This window comes from Capsicum annuum, chromosome 9, assembly GCF_002878395.1.
Source record: "Capsicum annuum cultivar UCD-10X-F1 chromosome 9, UCD10Xv1.1, whole genome shotgun sequence".
Taxonomy (NCBI): Eukaryota; Viridiplantae; Streptophyta; class Magnoliopsida; order Solanales; family Solanaceae; genus Capsicum; species Capsicum annuum.
In genome coordinates this window covers 4,638,130-4,650,362 of record NC_061119.1, presented here as the reverse complement: position 1 = coordinate 4,650,362, position 12,233 = coordinate 4,638,130, and the positions used below count along the sequence as shown (strand labels likewise).

Below are 12,233 nucleotides of genomic sequence, written 5' to 3'. Positions count from 1 at the left end.
TTGGTTTCAACTTTAACATTATATATATATATATAAAATTAATATTTGAATTTCACTATGCTGTACAATTTTTTTCGAAAGGCCTTGCATGTCGTGGAACTTTAATTTGTTCGAACATACAGCAACAAGAACTCCACTAAGACACACGATTTTTTGCGAAAGGCCTAACATGTAGCTTCTTAAACTTTTTGGCTACCAAACTTGGAACTTTGTTCGAACATCCAGCAGCAAGAACCTTCTCCAATTCCTCGGCACGACACGGGAATTCAAGAACACCTTGTTGTCTAAATCCATATTCATCTTCAGCTTGTTTCAATAATTTCAAGAATGATGGATGCGTTAGCCAGTGCAGTTCCACCACAAACCTAGTTGGTTCCTCTTCGGGGTTCACCGATAAAACAACAAAGTGTCCTTCTTTCACATCGTTTGGCACCAAAAATGTCTCTCCACGTGGCGCTTCGTCGGGAAATTGATCATCAATAGCTTTATTATTTGACTTATTTTTGGAATTGGGAATCAATTGATGAAGATATTGAACCTTCAATAACTTTCCAATTATCTTGGACTTGACCATATTTTGCGTATATTTGCTGTATATATTATGTATATTGGATTTTGTTGTGGTTTTTATATATAGTTTTAGAAGGGGATTTATATAGGTTAATAATTAGATACAATTTCTAAGATGATGAGTTTAGTATAATTGGGTCCCTATAACATGTGCATAAAATGCATCCTTTTTGGACATATATTGCAACCTTTGTGATTATTTATTATAAGATATGATCCATCTTTTTCTTTAAGCACTTCTTATTTTATTAAAATTGTCTTTTGGATATTTATGCTTCTAATGCACTTTTTTCTTTTGGATATTTATGCCTTCTCCTTTGGTTTTCTTCCCAATGCACTTTTTTCTTTTTCTTTTTTTAAGAAAAAAGTATACATAATTTTTATAATATCAGCTCATTTACTTATTATAACATATGAGATATATAACATATTTTTACTTCTTGTAACAGAAGATATATCGATAGATATTTTTAATCTAAGAAAAAAAAAGATGTAACATGAGAGTTTTTGGAGTGTACAAAAGTTAAACTCATTTCATACGATCCATATGACTATAAAAAAATTCTCCATTAAGGGTTGTAGAAGGGTAAAAAGCTATTCGTACTCGATATTTACATCAAGATAATAGATGCATGACGCATCTTTATATGTAGACTCTTAGAGAGTTGGTTAACTTGCAAAGTCACCTCATTAGCTCATTTTAACTCAACGCATATCAACCTAGGTAACTTTTGAACGGGCCATTAACCGCCTATAATTTATTTACTCAGTCTAACCCGCTCATTTGAGACTCTTACCTTCTGTTATATCAACTCCCGCTCATTTTACACCCTTACGCCTTCTTATACCAACACCCGCTCATCATATGACATCCTTACCTTATGTTATATCGACACCCGCTCATTTGACACCCTTACTTTCTGTTATATCGACTCCCGCTCATTTGACACCCTTACCTTCTGTTATATCGACGTTTGCTCATTTGACACACTTATCTTTTGTTATATCGACTTCCGCTTATTTGACACTCTAACATTCTATATTGACTCTCGATCATTTGACACCCTTACCTTATGTTATATCGACACTAAAGCTATTAACTAGTTGATGTTTATTTTTCTGAAACGACCAATCATTGGATTGGGGTCCTTTAGTTTTTGCTTTTTAGTCCTACAAGATAATCCTAACTTGTTTTATAGTCCCACATGCTTTGTTTATTTTCCATATAAAGGCAAGTAACTTTTTGTCCTTCGAATGTAAGGCCATGTCCTTATGTTTTTCATGCTAACGCGTTATAAAGTCATATCGATTCGATAAAATTTATGAGTTATCCAACATGAATATACGCGTCGTGGCATCTGAAGTCCTATCGATTGGTCTGACTCGCATGCCAACATTATTGATAGATATAAGTCAAAAAATGAAGTAAGTTTAAAATATGAGATGTCATGAGTGAAAAATAGAATGATGTTAATTCGATTGCGTAAATGAAATAAGTTTATATATATAATCATGAAGGGACTTTCTTTTCTAGTTAGCTACGTTTTCCATTTTCTTGTATAAGATGTTATGTTGATATTGATGCTACTTACTTGATAAATCCCTTTCTTACTTTCAACGGGGGTCCTTTTATGTCTTCAAAAATATCTCTAATTAATGCAGTCAATAACTTGTTTCAATCAAAATTTATAAAATCCAGCTAAAAATGTATATTTAGATGGACTAGCTTCAGCTTAACGAGGACATGATCGTAGATATATAAGAAGTTGTGGAGGAGGCGAATTAGGGTAGAAGGTGTATTATTTCAGGATGTTGTATCGTTTGTTGTATTACTAGGTGAATCTTGTGTGTGGTAATTTCTATTGTGTTTTGTCCTTTTACTATTCATTGTCGAGATTGTTTTATATATCTTGAACCGGAGGTCTATCAGAAACAGTCTCTCTACCTCATCTCTGAGGTAGTGATATGGACTGTGTATACTTATTATAGACACCTAATTTTGTCCTCCCAAAATTGACTTTTTACCCATTTTTACCTTATCCTACAGTATACCCTCACCCATATAATTACATCCCACAAAAAATATAAAAAAAATAACTCTCAAGAAAATCCCTAACAAACTTTTATTCTTTTTAACATCCTAACAACCCTTTCAATTAAAATAAGACACCTAACCCTTACCCCTCCAATTAAAAAACAACACCTCCCCCTCTCCTTTTCTTGTCCACAAAGAGATATAACTAGAAGGAATTTCTAGGAAATTTCCCTCAGGACACCTCACATACATGAGCCCCACAGCAAAACAAATTCACTCAACCTCACGTATACATACACAATTACATCCAGAAAGAAAGGGGATTTCATTTTTTGGGGGGTCTTGAATTAAAAAGAAGAAGAGGGGGCTCTTCTTTTCTTCTTCAGGGATATATACACACATACACAGATCAAAGAAGGGGGACTCACCATATTCATCCCTTCTTTCTCTTCTCTTAGAATACACGCATTCACGCACAGCCACCGAAAATACACACAGTAAAGAGATTGAGAGGGAGATCGTGAGGTAGAGAAGAGAAATAGAGAGATAGCTGGCAGCAGAATGACGTGAGGGACAGAGATCGAGTGTGACCGGAGATCGAAAAAGGTGAGGAGCGGAGAGAAAGACGTAACAAAGAGAGGGAGTGAGCTGAAATCGAGTGAGAAGTGTGAAAACGCAGAACGGAGATACCTCAGCTGACTGGTTTGAGTTTTTGGGCGAACGGTTCATCGAAATCCACTGTCTCTCTTCGAAAATGACCCATTGGAAAACAACCGCTTCCTCCATTAATTCTAGTGAAAACCACAACCGAATTCGGCTACTCCTAAAAAGGGGCAAATCAGTTTTGATTTAGGTTTTGTTGATTCCCTGTTCTCAACGATTTCTTGTTTGGTTCTGATTTCTAGTGTTTTTGTGTGGTTTATACATTTGTAATGTCAAATTAGTCGATACGCTCCACCAAACGATCGTGATCGAACCACGGAATCGAGGGGTGCCTAACACCTTTCCCTTGGTCAACAGAATTCCTTAGCTGGAATCTCTGTTCGCGGATCAGTTTAAAGAGTCAAAAACCGTTTTGAAAAGGATTTCCAAAGGTGACTTGGCACACCAGATTGTGCCGAGTGGCGACTCTGAGTTTTGAATATAAAAAGTCCTTTTCGAAACTAATTTTCATCTTTTGTCACTTTAATAATAAAAACTCTTTCGAAACTTAATCCATAATTTTTTGAAGTATGAAAAAGGGTTGTGACAGCTGCTGGGGAGAATTTCAGAATCCGAGCTTTTTTTGGAGTCGTATCGGCTTTGTTTGGCATTACGAGTGTATAAGCATTGTTTGTGATTTTGTTTGTGTTTTCACTTTTGTGTATTTTTGTGCTCTTTATTTATAGTATTTATCCTATGTGTTACCACTTTTATATCTGACATCATGTGCATAACCCGAGTCATTCTTTCCGCAACAAGTGTCGGAGCGCACGTCGTGCGCACGAACTCTAGTTGAGTCACCTTTATTTCAGGGGGGGAGCCGTTGGATGTATGGAGTACGTAGAAAGCAAAGTAGCCACTATCGATCATATGCTCCCTCGAACGGCCTTGTTAGTAAACCACAACGTAGGTTAGCCTTTAGGTCATTCTTATGTGCATCATATTGAGACCTAGCGGGGCCCACATGGTCCTTTGTAGGAGACTCACCTTTAAAGCATCCCTACGTGCTAAATGTTGCATCTTTGAGGGTAACATGGTCATTTGACGAACCGATTTAGGGAAACATGTGTTAGAAGTAAAGTGTGTAGACAAGAAAGTGTTTAAAAAAAGAGAAAAGGTGAATCAAAAAAGAGTTTCGTAGTTTTTAGGTTCTTTATGGCTTTTGTTTTCCACGATTCAAAAATTCAAAAAAAAAAAAACAAGATTTTTTTTACTTTTTGCACTCATTTTTTTAAAAAATAATAAAAAAATAAAAAATAATTAAAAAAAAATAAAACATCAAAAAGATTTTCCTTTTGTTTTATTTAGCAAACATTCACAATTCGTAAACTCCAAAAAGATTTTTTCAGGATTTTTTTTTTATAAAAGAAAAATTCAAAAAAGGTGGTAGAAGTTTTGTACATTTTACATAACGACAATACCAAAAAGATTTTCTTTCATAGCTGTTGGTGTCATATTTTTATGTGAAGTGTCAAATTAAAAACTCAAAAAAAATAAAAATTTGTTATGTTGTTCATCGCATGTCTTTGGTCGTGTCTCAAGTCAGGGTGCAATCCGTTATTTAATCATTAATTGTCTAATCTGGACGAACTACGCACCCTTGATTCTCCTCTTTCGGGATGTGAGATACGTAGGCAGCCTATTGTTGGTTTGGGGATCTTATTTTTAAAAAAAAAAATTAAAAAAAAATTTCACTCTTCATTTAGAGTAGGTGTTTCATACATGTATTAAAAAGAAAAATACAAAAAAAAAAAGATTTTTCTCAATAGTCGTAGTTTTCATTTTTGGTTGATCTTATTTCAAAAATTCAAAAAGATTTTCTTCACTCTTCATTTAGAGTAGGTGTTTCATATACATCTTTAAAAGAAAACTACAAAAAGATTTTTCTTTAATAGGTTCAAGTTCCATTTTCATATGAAATTTAAAACTGAAAACCCAAAAAGATTTTCTTTGGTAATCATAGATTTCACTTTGTTTAGGGATGTTAAAGCTGAAAAATTCAAAAACATTTTCGTCAATTCTTTTGACAAATTGTTATTTTCTTTTCTTCTTAAAGTTTCAAGGAAAAAAAAAGAGTTCAATTGGTCATTTTGGCATGACTTCACGAACTACGCACACATGATTCTCCTCTTTCGGGGGTGAGATACGTAGGCGCCCTTCTAGGATTCAGTGATTTTTTTTTCAAGAAAAAAAAAGAGGTTTTGAAAAATTGTTGAACTCTAACGCATTTGTTATCTCTTGTCCAGTTAGTTTAAGGTGGTTGGTTTGTGGCATTTTGGCTGGTCCTCCATATTGCTCCAAGTCACAGAGGAAGTTATGGCCAACAAGGATACCGAGTTAGTTGTCACTAATCAGATAGGGAGTTGGGGAATGAGAATGTAGGAGCTAATGAAGAGATTCGGAAATTAAGGCAACAAATGATAGAAATGCATCGAGCTTGGGCTAATGGGTTGCCGCCTCCTCCATTTCCCGCAGATAATCTGGAATATCTTTCTAGATTGCCTCCCATGTCACATGCACAATTTCCCATTTTTGTTGATATGCCACAACATGCATCAGGATCGACTCTGGGGCAACAATATCCAACCACTTCCAATGTTCATTTCCTTACTCCCCAATCCAAGACTTCCACATACTCGGCTTCAGCTGCTGTCCATGCTTTTGCGGCGCCACCCCCACCTCCTACTTTTGATGTTCATCCACAAGTTGTGCCTCCCTACTCTACAAGAGAGCCTGCATTGAATAGTTTTAGTGATCAGCATTATACTCTCTAGCCTACATTTAAGTCGATTGGTCCTTACGACTACCTCAACCGCCTGAATTTTCTCCTAACACTAAGAAGCCTGTTATGACAGAAGAACAAGAGGAAATAGTCTGAAAATTGAGAAGTTTGGAACTGACTATGAAAAACTTGCAAGTTTGAGAAGTATGATGGACATAGCGATCCTGTAGCACATTTGAGACGCTATTGCAACCAGCTAAGGGGCACTGGACGGAAGGAAGAATTACTCATGGCATATTTCGGTGAGAGTCTTTCAAGTTTAGCTTCAGAATGGTTTGTTGACCAAGACATTGACAAATGGATTAGTTGGGATGACCTAGCTAACGAATTTGTGCAACAATTTCAATACAATGTGGAGTTGATCCCTGACGAAAAATTCCTAACTAGTATAACAAAGAAGAATACTGAGAGTTTTGGGGAGTATGCGATCAGATGGAGCGAACAAGCTGCTAGAGTAAAACCGCCAATGAAAGAAAGCAAAATAGTGGAGGTGTTTATTCAAGAGCAGGACAAAACATATTATCAACACTTGTTACCTGCATTAGGCAAGCCGTTCATTGAGGTCCTTAAAATGGGGGAGATGATAGAAGAGGGAATTAAGACTGGTCGCATTGTGAGTTTTGGAACATTGAAAGCTACCACTCAAGTAATTCAAAAGGGTTCAGGAAGTGTTGGGGAGAAAAAGAATGAGGAAGATGCATCTCCAATTATAGTTGGATAGCAAGAAAGGTCAAGAAGACCACGTCGTTATCGATCTCAGGCTCAAGCTCAAGTTTATGCCCAGGCTCCACATAATCTCTCCCAAAATCCATTATACTCTGTTCCTCCACATCCATATGCAGTGTATAATGCACAACCACATGTTCAACCCTCATCTTACCCACAATGGCATACCCCAATGCCCCAGAGTCATCCTCTAACTCCACAAACATACCAAAACCCTTCTAAGCCAGTTTTTCTATCCAAGCCAAACAATGAAATGAGGCAGAAGTCGAGAGATAGCTTAACACCAATTTGAGAGTCACATGCCAATTTTTTCAGAGATTGGTACAGGAAGGAATGATCACTCCTCTCCTTAGGCACACCCTTAATCGGTGTTCAAGAAATTTTGATCCTAACGCACGATGTGCGTATCATTCTAAGGCTCAGGGTCATAGTATTGAGATTGTCGAGATTTAAAAAGAGAAATTGAAAATACGATTCATGATGGATCAATTATGGTACAGAACATTGATAGTGAGGGAAGCTCTAGTCATGCTGATATGCAAACCAACGGCTAAATTGTCAGGCTGAGCAATTGAGAATTCGCCTATCTCCTTACTAGGAAGAGGTCTGGTAGTTTGTTTTGTCTTCTTTTCTATTTTTCAAATTATTTCAGGGTTGTAGTTCGGGATCTATCTTGTTTTGTCCCTTTGTCGTTTATGTTCGAACCCTTCTATCTTTCATTTTTATTAAATGGAGTGTCCCATTTTTCTTTGTGTTTTAAATATATGTTGTTTGTTTGTTTGTTTTACATAGTACATTTTATGTTGACTCTAGTGATATGATATGCTAGTGAAATTTACAGCTAGATCTTAACATCCAGTTTAAGAATGAACATTGAATCAGAGGGTTAAAGTTAGAAAAAGAGAGCATCTAAGGAAATAGATAGAGTGCTGGGGCATTTGGTGATCAAGTTCAAACCTTCTTTGAAAATTAAGGCTATTATTTTAAAAATCGTGAGAACAACTTGGTCATCAATTGAAAGACATATCTCAATTAGGTCAAGTAGTGAATGTGTGATCCTATGTCAAAAGGACAGGAAGAAAATCAGCTCCTCGAAGTCATGAGTCCTTCAGCATGAGGAATGTACAACGAAAATGGAGTTGTATATTTGACAAGTGTAGAAAAAAAAGTGACATACATGCTCAGTTGAAGTTAGTGTTGTTAAAGTGCCACAAATGATCTTCATCTTTCGTTTTCATATTGCATGATATGTACTTGCATTTTTAAGGATTGATATGACGAAGGCCTTTCATTCTACTATCCAAACATCGTGTCATCCTTTCTTTACCCATTTGAGCTTTAGTCCTATTTTCTTTCATACCCCTCTTTTGGAATCATATAGAGTCAACAAAGCTCAAAAGAAAAGGTATCGAGCAATACAGTAGAGTCAGAAAGGTTTCAAAAAAAAAAAGAAGAGAAAAATGTGTCCAAAAGGAGAAAAAGAAGAGCGCCGAGAAAAATAAAGTCAGAAAAGTCCCAAAGAGAAAAGAGTCAACAAAAGGAAAAAAAAAACTTAGAATCAAGTGAAAAAAAAACAAGCTGCCAGAACTACGCATGACCTAATTCTCCTCTCTCGGGGGTGAGATACGTAGGCTTCCCTACTTAGGGCTCAGTCCAACCAAATAAATAATTTAGAGTAACCCAGTCAAAAGAAACTGGGGCATGAGTTAATCCTCATTGTTTGAGTCGATTCCAAAAGTTGTAAGTCCTACCCCACTTCAAGTGTCGTTTGGGCCCTATGTCATCCTTTCTTTCTAACCTTATCCAAAAATCAAGTTACAACCAAAAAAAGACCTTCAAATCAATCTTTGAGGATGTTAAGGCTGAGCATGCAAGGGATATGATGATGCATTTGGGAACTATTTGTCTTCCTCGGCATAGGGAATCAAGAGAGAAATAAAAATGAGATAGTCTTATTAGTAAAAACCCTTACGTGCGCCATACGACGATGGTAAGTTGAGAGAAATAAAAATGAGAGAGTCTTGTTGGTTAAAACCCTCACGGGCACCATAAGGTGTTAGTGAGCCAAGAGAAAATGCAAGAAGCTTTGGCGAAAACCCTTCAAGGCGCCACTAGCCGAATGGGTTCTTAAATGCAATTGACCTAAGAAAGCAACTCAGTTTCAAGGACATTAATTCAACAACAATGGTTAGAAATTTTGGATGAAAAGATCAAACTGCTTAATCCAAAATGCATGGCATAATCATTAGTGTTGACTGTCATTTTTAGATGAATTTTTCATTTCTTTGTTTTAAAAAGGGACATTCATTGTCTTTTCTTTCTTCTCTTTATTTTAATTTTATATTTCTTAAGTCAGTTATCAAAACAAAAATTGTCATTCTTTTTTTGTTTCTTGTCTTTGAGTTAAGTCCGTGTCAAAATAAGTGAGAAAAGATTTTAAAACTGGCTACCAGCTTCTTTAATTGCACAAAGCAAGACAAAAGCTAGCACATGAAAGAGACATGATTGTGAGCCCAAAAAAAGGCATGCAGGAAGTTTTGTCAACAGAGAAGTCGGGGAATTATTTGAAAAACATGACAAAGCAGAAATACTGTGTTTGTTTCAGAGTCACGCTTAATAAGCTGAGTTTGAGTCAATGATACAGTAAGTCAATGACATATGCTAATGGTTGGAAGCAAAGCTAAATGTGACGGTGGCAGGAGCAATTGCCTCAAAAGCCAAAGCCACAAACTAGCCACCATGTTTTTAAACTCACAAGTTTTCTTTGTATGTAAGAGGAATACATGTTGCATTCAGATCAAGGATTTCAGAGCCTAAACATCAAAGGCCGTAATTTCTAACCTCAAAAAATGCAAAAGGCAAGGTTGCTGCATAGGTTTGGTAATTAAAACCATGGTAAAACTCATAATTCAAGATCTCTAGGAGACGCACTTCCTTTTTTTGGTAATTCAAGCAGCTTTGGTAAGGAGACACACTTCATTGTTTTGATAATTCAAACAATATTGATAAGGAAACACACTTCCTTGATTGGGTAATTCGAATTTTTGCTTCTTAGGTAATGCACTTCCTAACTTAAGTTTTGATTCCTAGAAGACATACCTTTTAGTTGAGTCATTCACCTTGACTCCTAGAAGACGTACCTTTTAGTCGAATCATCCCCTTTGATTCCTATAAGACGTACCTTTTAGTTGAGTCATCCCCTTTGATTCCTATAAGACGTACCTTTTAGTCGGTTCATCCCCTCTGATTCCTATAAGACGTACCTTTTAGTCGAGTCATCCCTTTTGATTCCTATAAGACGTACCTTTAGTCAAGTCATCCCCTTTGATTCCTATAAGATGTACCTTTTAGTCGAGTTATTCCTCTTTGATTCCTATAAGACGTACCTTTTAGTCGAGTCATCCCCTTTGATTCTTATAAGACGTACCTTTTTGTCGAGTCATCCTCTTTGACCCCTAGAAGACGTACCTTTTAGTCGAGTCATTTCCCCTTTGATTCCTATAAGATGCATCTTTTAGTCGAGTCATCCCCTTTGACCCCTAGAAGACGTACCTTTTAGTTAAGTCATTTCCCTTGATTCCTAGAAGACGTACCTTTTAGTCGAGTTATCCCCTGGATTCCTATAGGACGTACCTTTTAGTCGAGTCATCCCCCTTGATTCCTAAAAGACGTATTTTTTAGTCGAGTCATTCCAATTAACTCATAGAAAATGTATTTCTTTATTTGGGATAATTTTCTTTTCAGTTTTGATGTGATTTCAGGAGCATGCCCGAAGCACAGGGCGAATAAATGGAAAACCAAGAAACAAAGTGAAGAAATTGAAAGTTAAACAGATTGAAAAATAGCAAGTCAGGAGCCCGCCTGCAGAACAGAAAAAAAATTGAAAGCATAGCAACAAGTTGATGAAATACCAAGTTAGGAACCCGCCTGGAGAACAGGGTGAAAAATGAAAATTGAAAGCATAGAAACAAGTTGATGAAACTCAAGTCAAGGAAAGCTGCATAGATTAGAATTTTTGTAATTTCATTTATGTTTTAACTTGTAATTTTCATTTTTGATGTAATAACAGAGTCGCGGACCGAAACCTCGACGGAACCTCACTCGACTCTCCAACTCGATATTGTACATCTTCTTCCAATCCTTTGAGATATGTGTCAATTGATTCCTTCGTAACTTGGGTAGGTAGGATGTCCTAAGTGTAGACTCGGTTTCCCTCCTCCCTTTTGTTTCATTCTCTTTGAATAATGGTCGGGATAAAATTCTGTCTCGTTGTCTACTTCTTTGTCTGAAAATACTTCGTGTTTACATTCAAAGGAGGCATGTTGTAGACACCTAATTTTGTCCTCCCAAAATTGACTTTTTACCTTATCCTACCGTATACCCTCACCCATGTAATTACATCCCACAAAAAATATAAGAAAACAACTCTCAACAAAATCCCTAACAAACTTTTATTCTTTTTAACATCCTAACAGCCCTTTCAATTAAAATAAGACATCTAACCCTTACCCCTCCAATTAAAAAACACCATCTCCCCCTCTCCTTTTCTTGTCCACAAAGAGATATAACTAGAAGAAATTTTCTAGGAAATTTCCCTCGGGACACCTCACATACATGGGCCCCACAGCAAAACAAATTCACTCAACCTCACGTATACATACACAATTACATCCAGAAAGAAAAGGGATTTTTTTTTGGGGTCTTGAATTAAAAAGAAAAAGAGGTGGCTCTTCTTTTCTTCTTCACGGATATATACACACATATACAGATCAAAGAAGGGGGATTCACCATATTCATCCCTTCTTTCTCTTCTCTTAGAATACACGCATTCACGCACAGCCACCAGAAATACACACAGTAAAGAGATTGAGAGGGAGATCATAAGGTAGAGAAGAGAAATAGAGAGATAGTTGGTAGCAGAATGACGTGAGGGACAGAGATCGAGGGTGACTAGAGATCGAAAATGGTGAGGAGCGGAGAGAAAGACACAACAAAGAGAGGGAGTGAGCTGAAATTGAGTGAGAAGTGTGAAAACGCAGAACGGAGATACCTCAGCTGACTGGTTTGAGCTTTCCGGCGAACGGTTCATCGGAATCCACCGTCTCTCTCCGAAAATGACCCATTGAAAAACAACCGCTTCCTTCATTAATTCTGGTGAAAACCACAACCGAATTTGGCTACTCTTAAAAAGGGGCAAATCAGTTTTGATTCAGGTTTTGTTGATTCCCTGTTCTCAACGATTTCTTGTTTGGTTCCGATTTCTAGAGTTTCACGTTCGGTTTTAGGTTTCCATTGAAATTCTTGTTCCGGATATTCTACTGTTTCTTACTGGTTTGGAATTCAGATCTGTTCGGGTTGTGGGTGCTCAATTTCGAGTTGGTTCAGACGTTGTTGAGGTTTTTATCGTCCGAGAGTTCG

General features: G+C 36.7%; 1 protein-coding gene across 1 annotated transcript; it reads right to left on the bottom strand.

Moving 5' to 3' along the window:
* LOC107841710 (auxin-responsive protein SAUR50) lies at positions 1-613 on the bottom strand. The gene has a single exon (XM_016685553.2). The coding sequence runs from the start codon at positions 572-574 to the stop codon at positions 137-139; it is 438 nt and encodes a 145-aa protein (XP_016541039.2). The 5' UTR covers positions 575-613; the 3' UTR covers positions 1-136.
* Between the last annotated feature and the right edge of the window lie 11,620 nt (positions 614-12,233).

What these genes read in the sequence shown, in the direction of transcription:
- LOC107841710 (XM_016685553.2), bottom strand. Translation starts at nt 574, where the DNA reads ATGGTCAAGTCCAAGATAATTGGAAAGTTATTGAAGGTTCAATATCTT.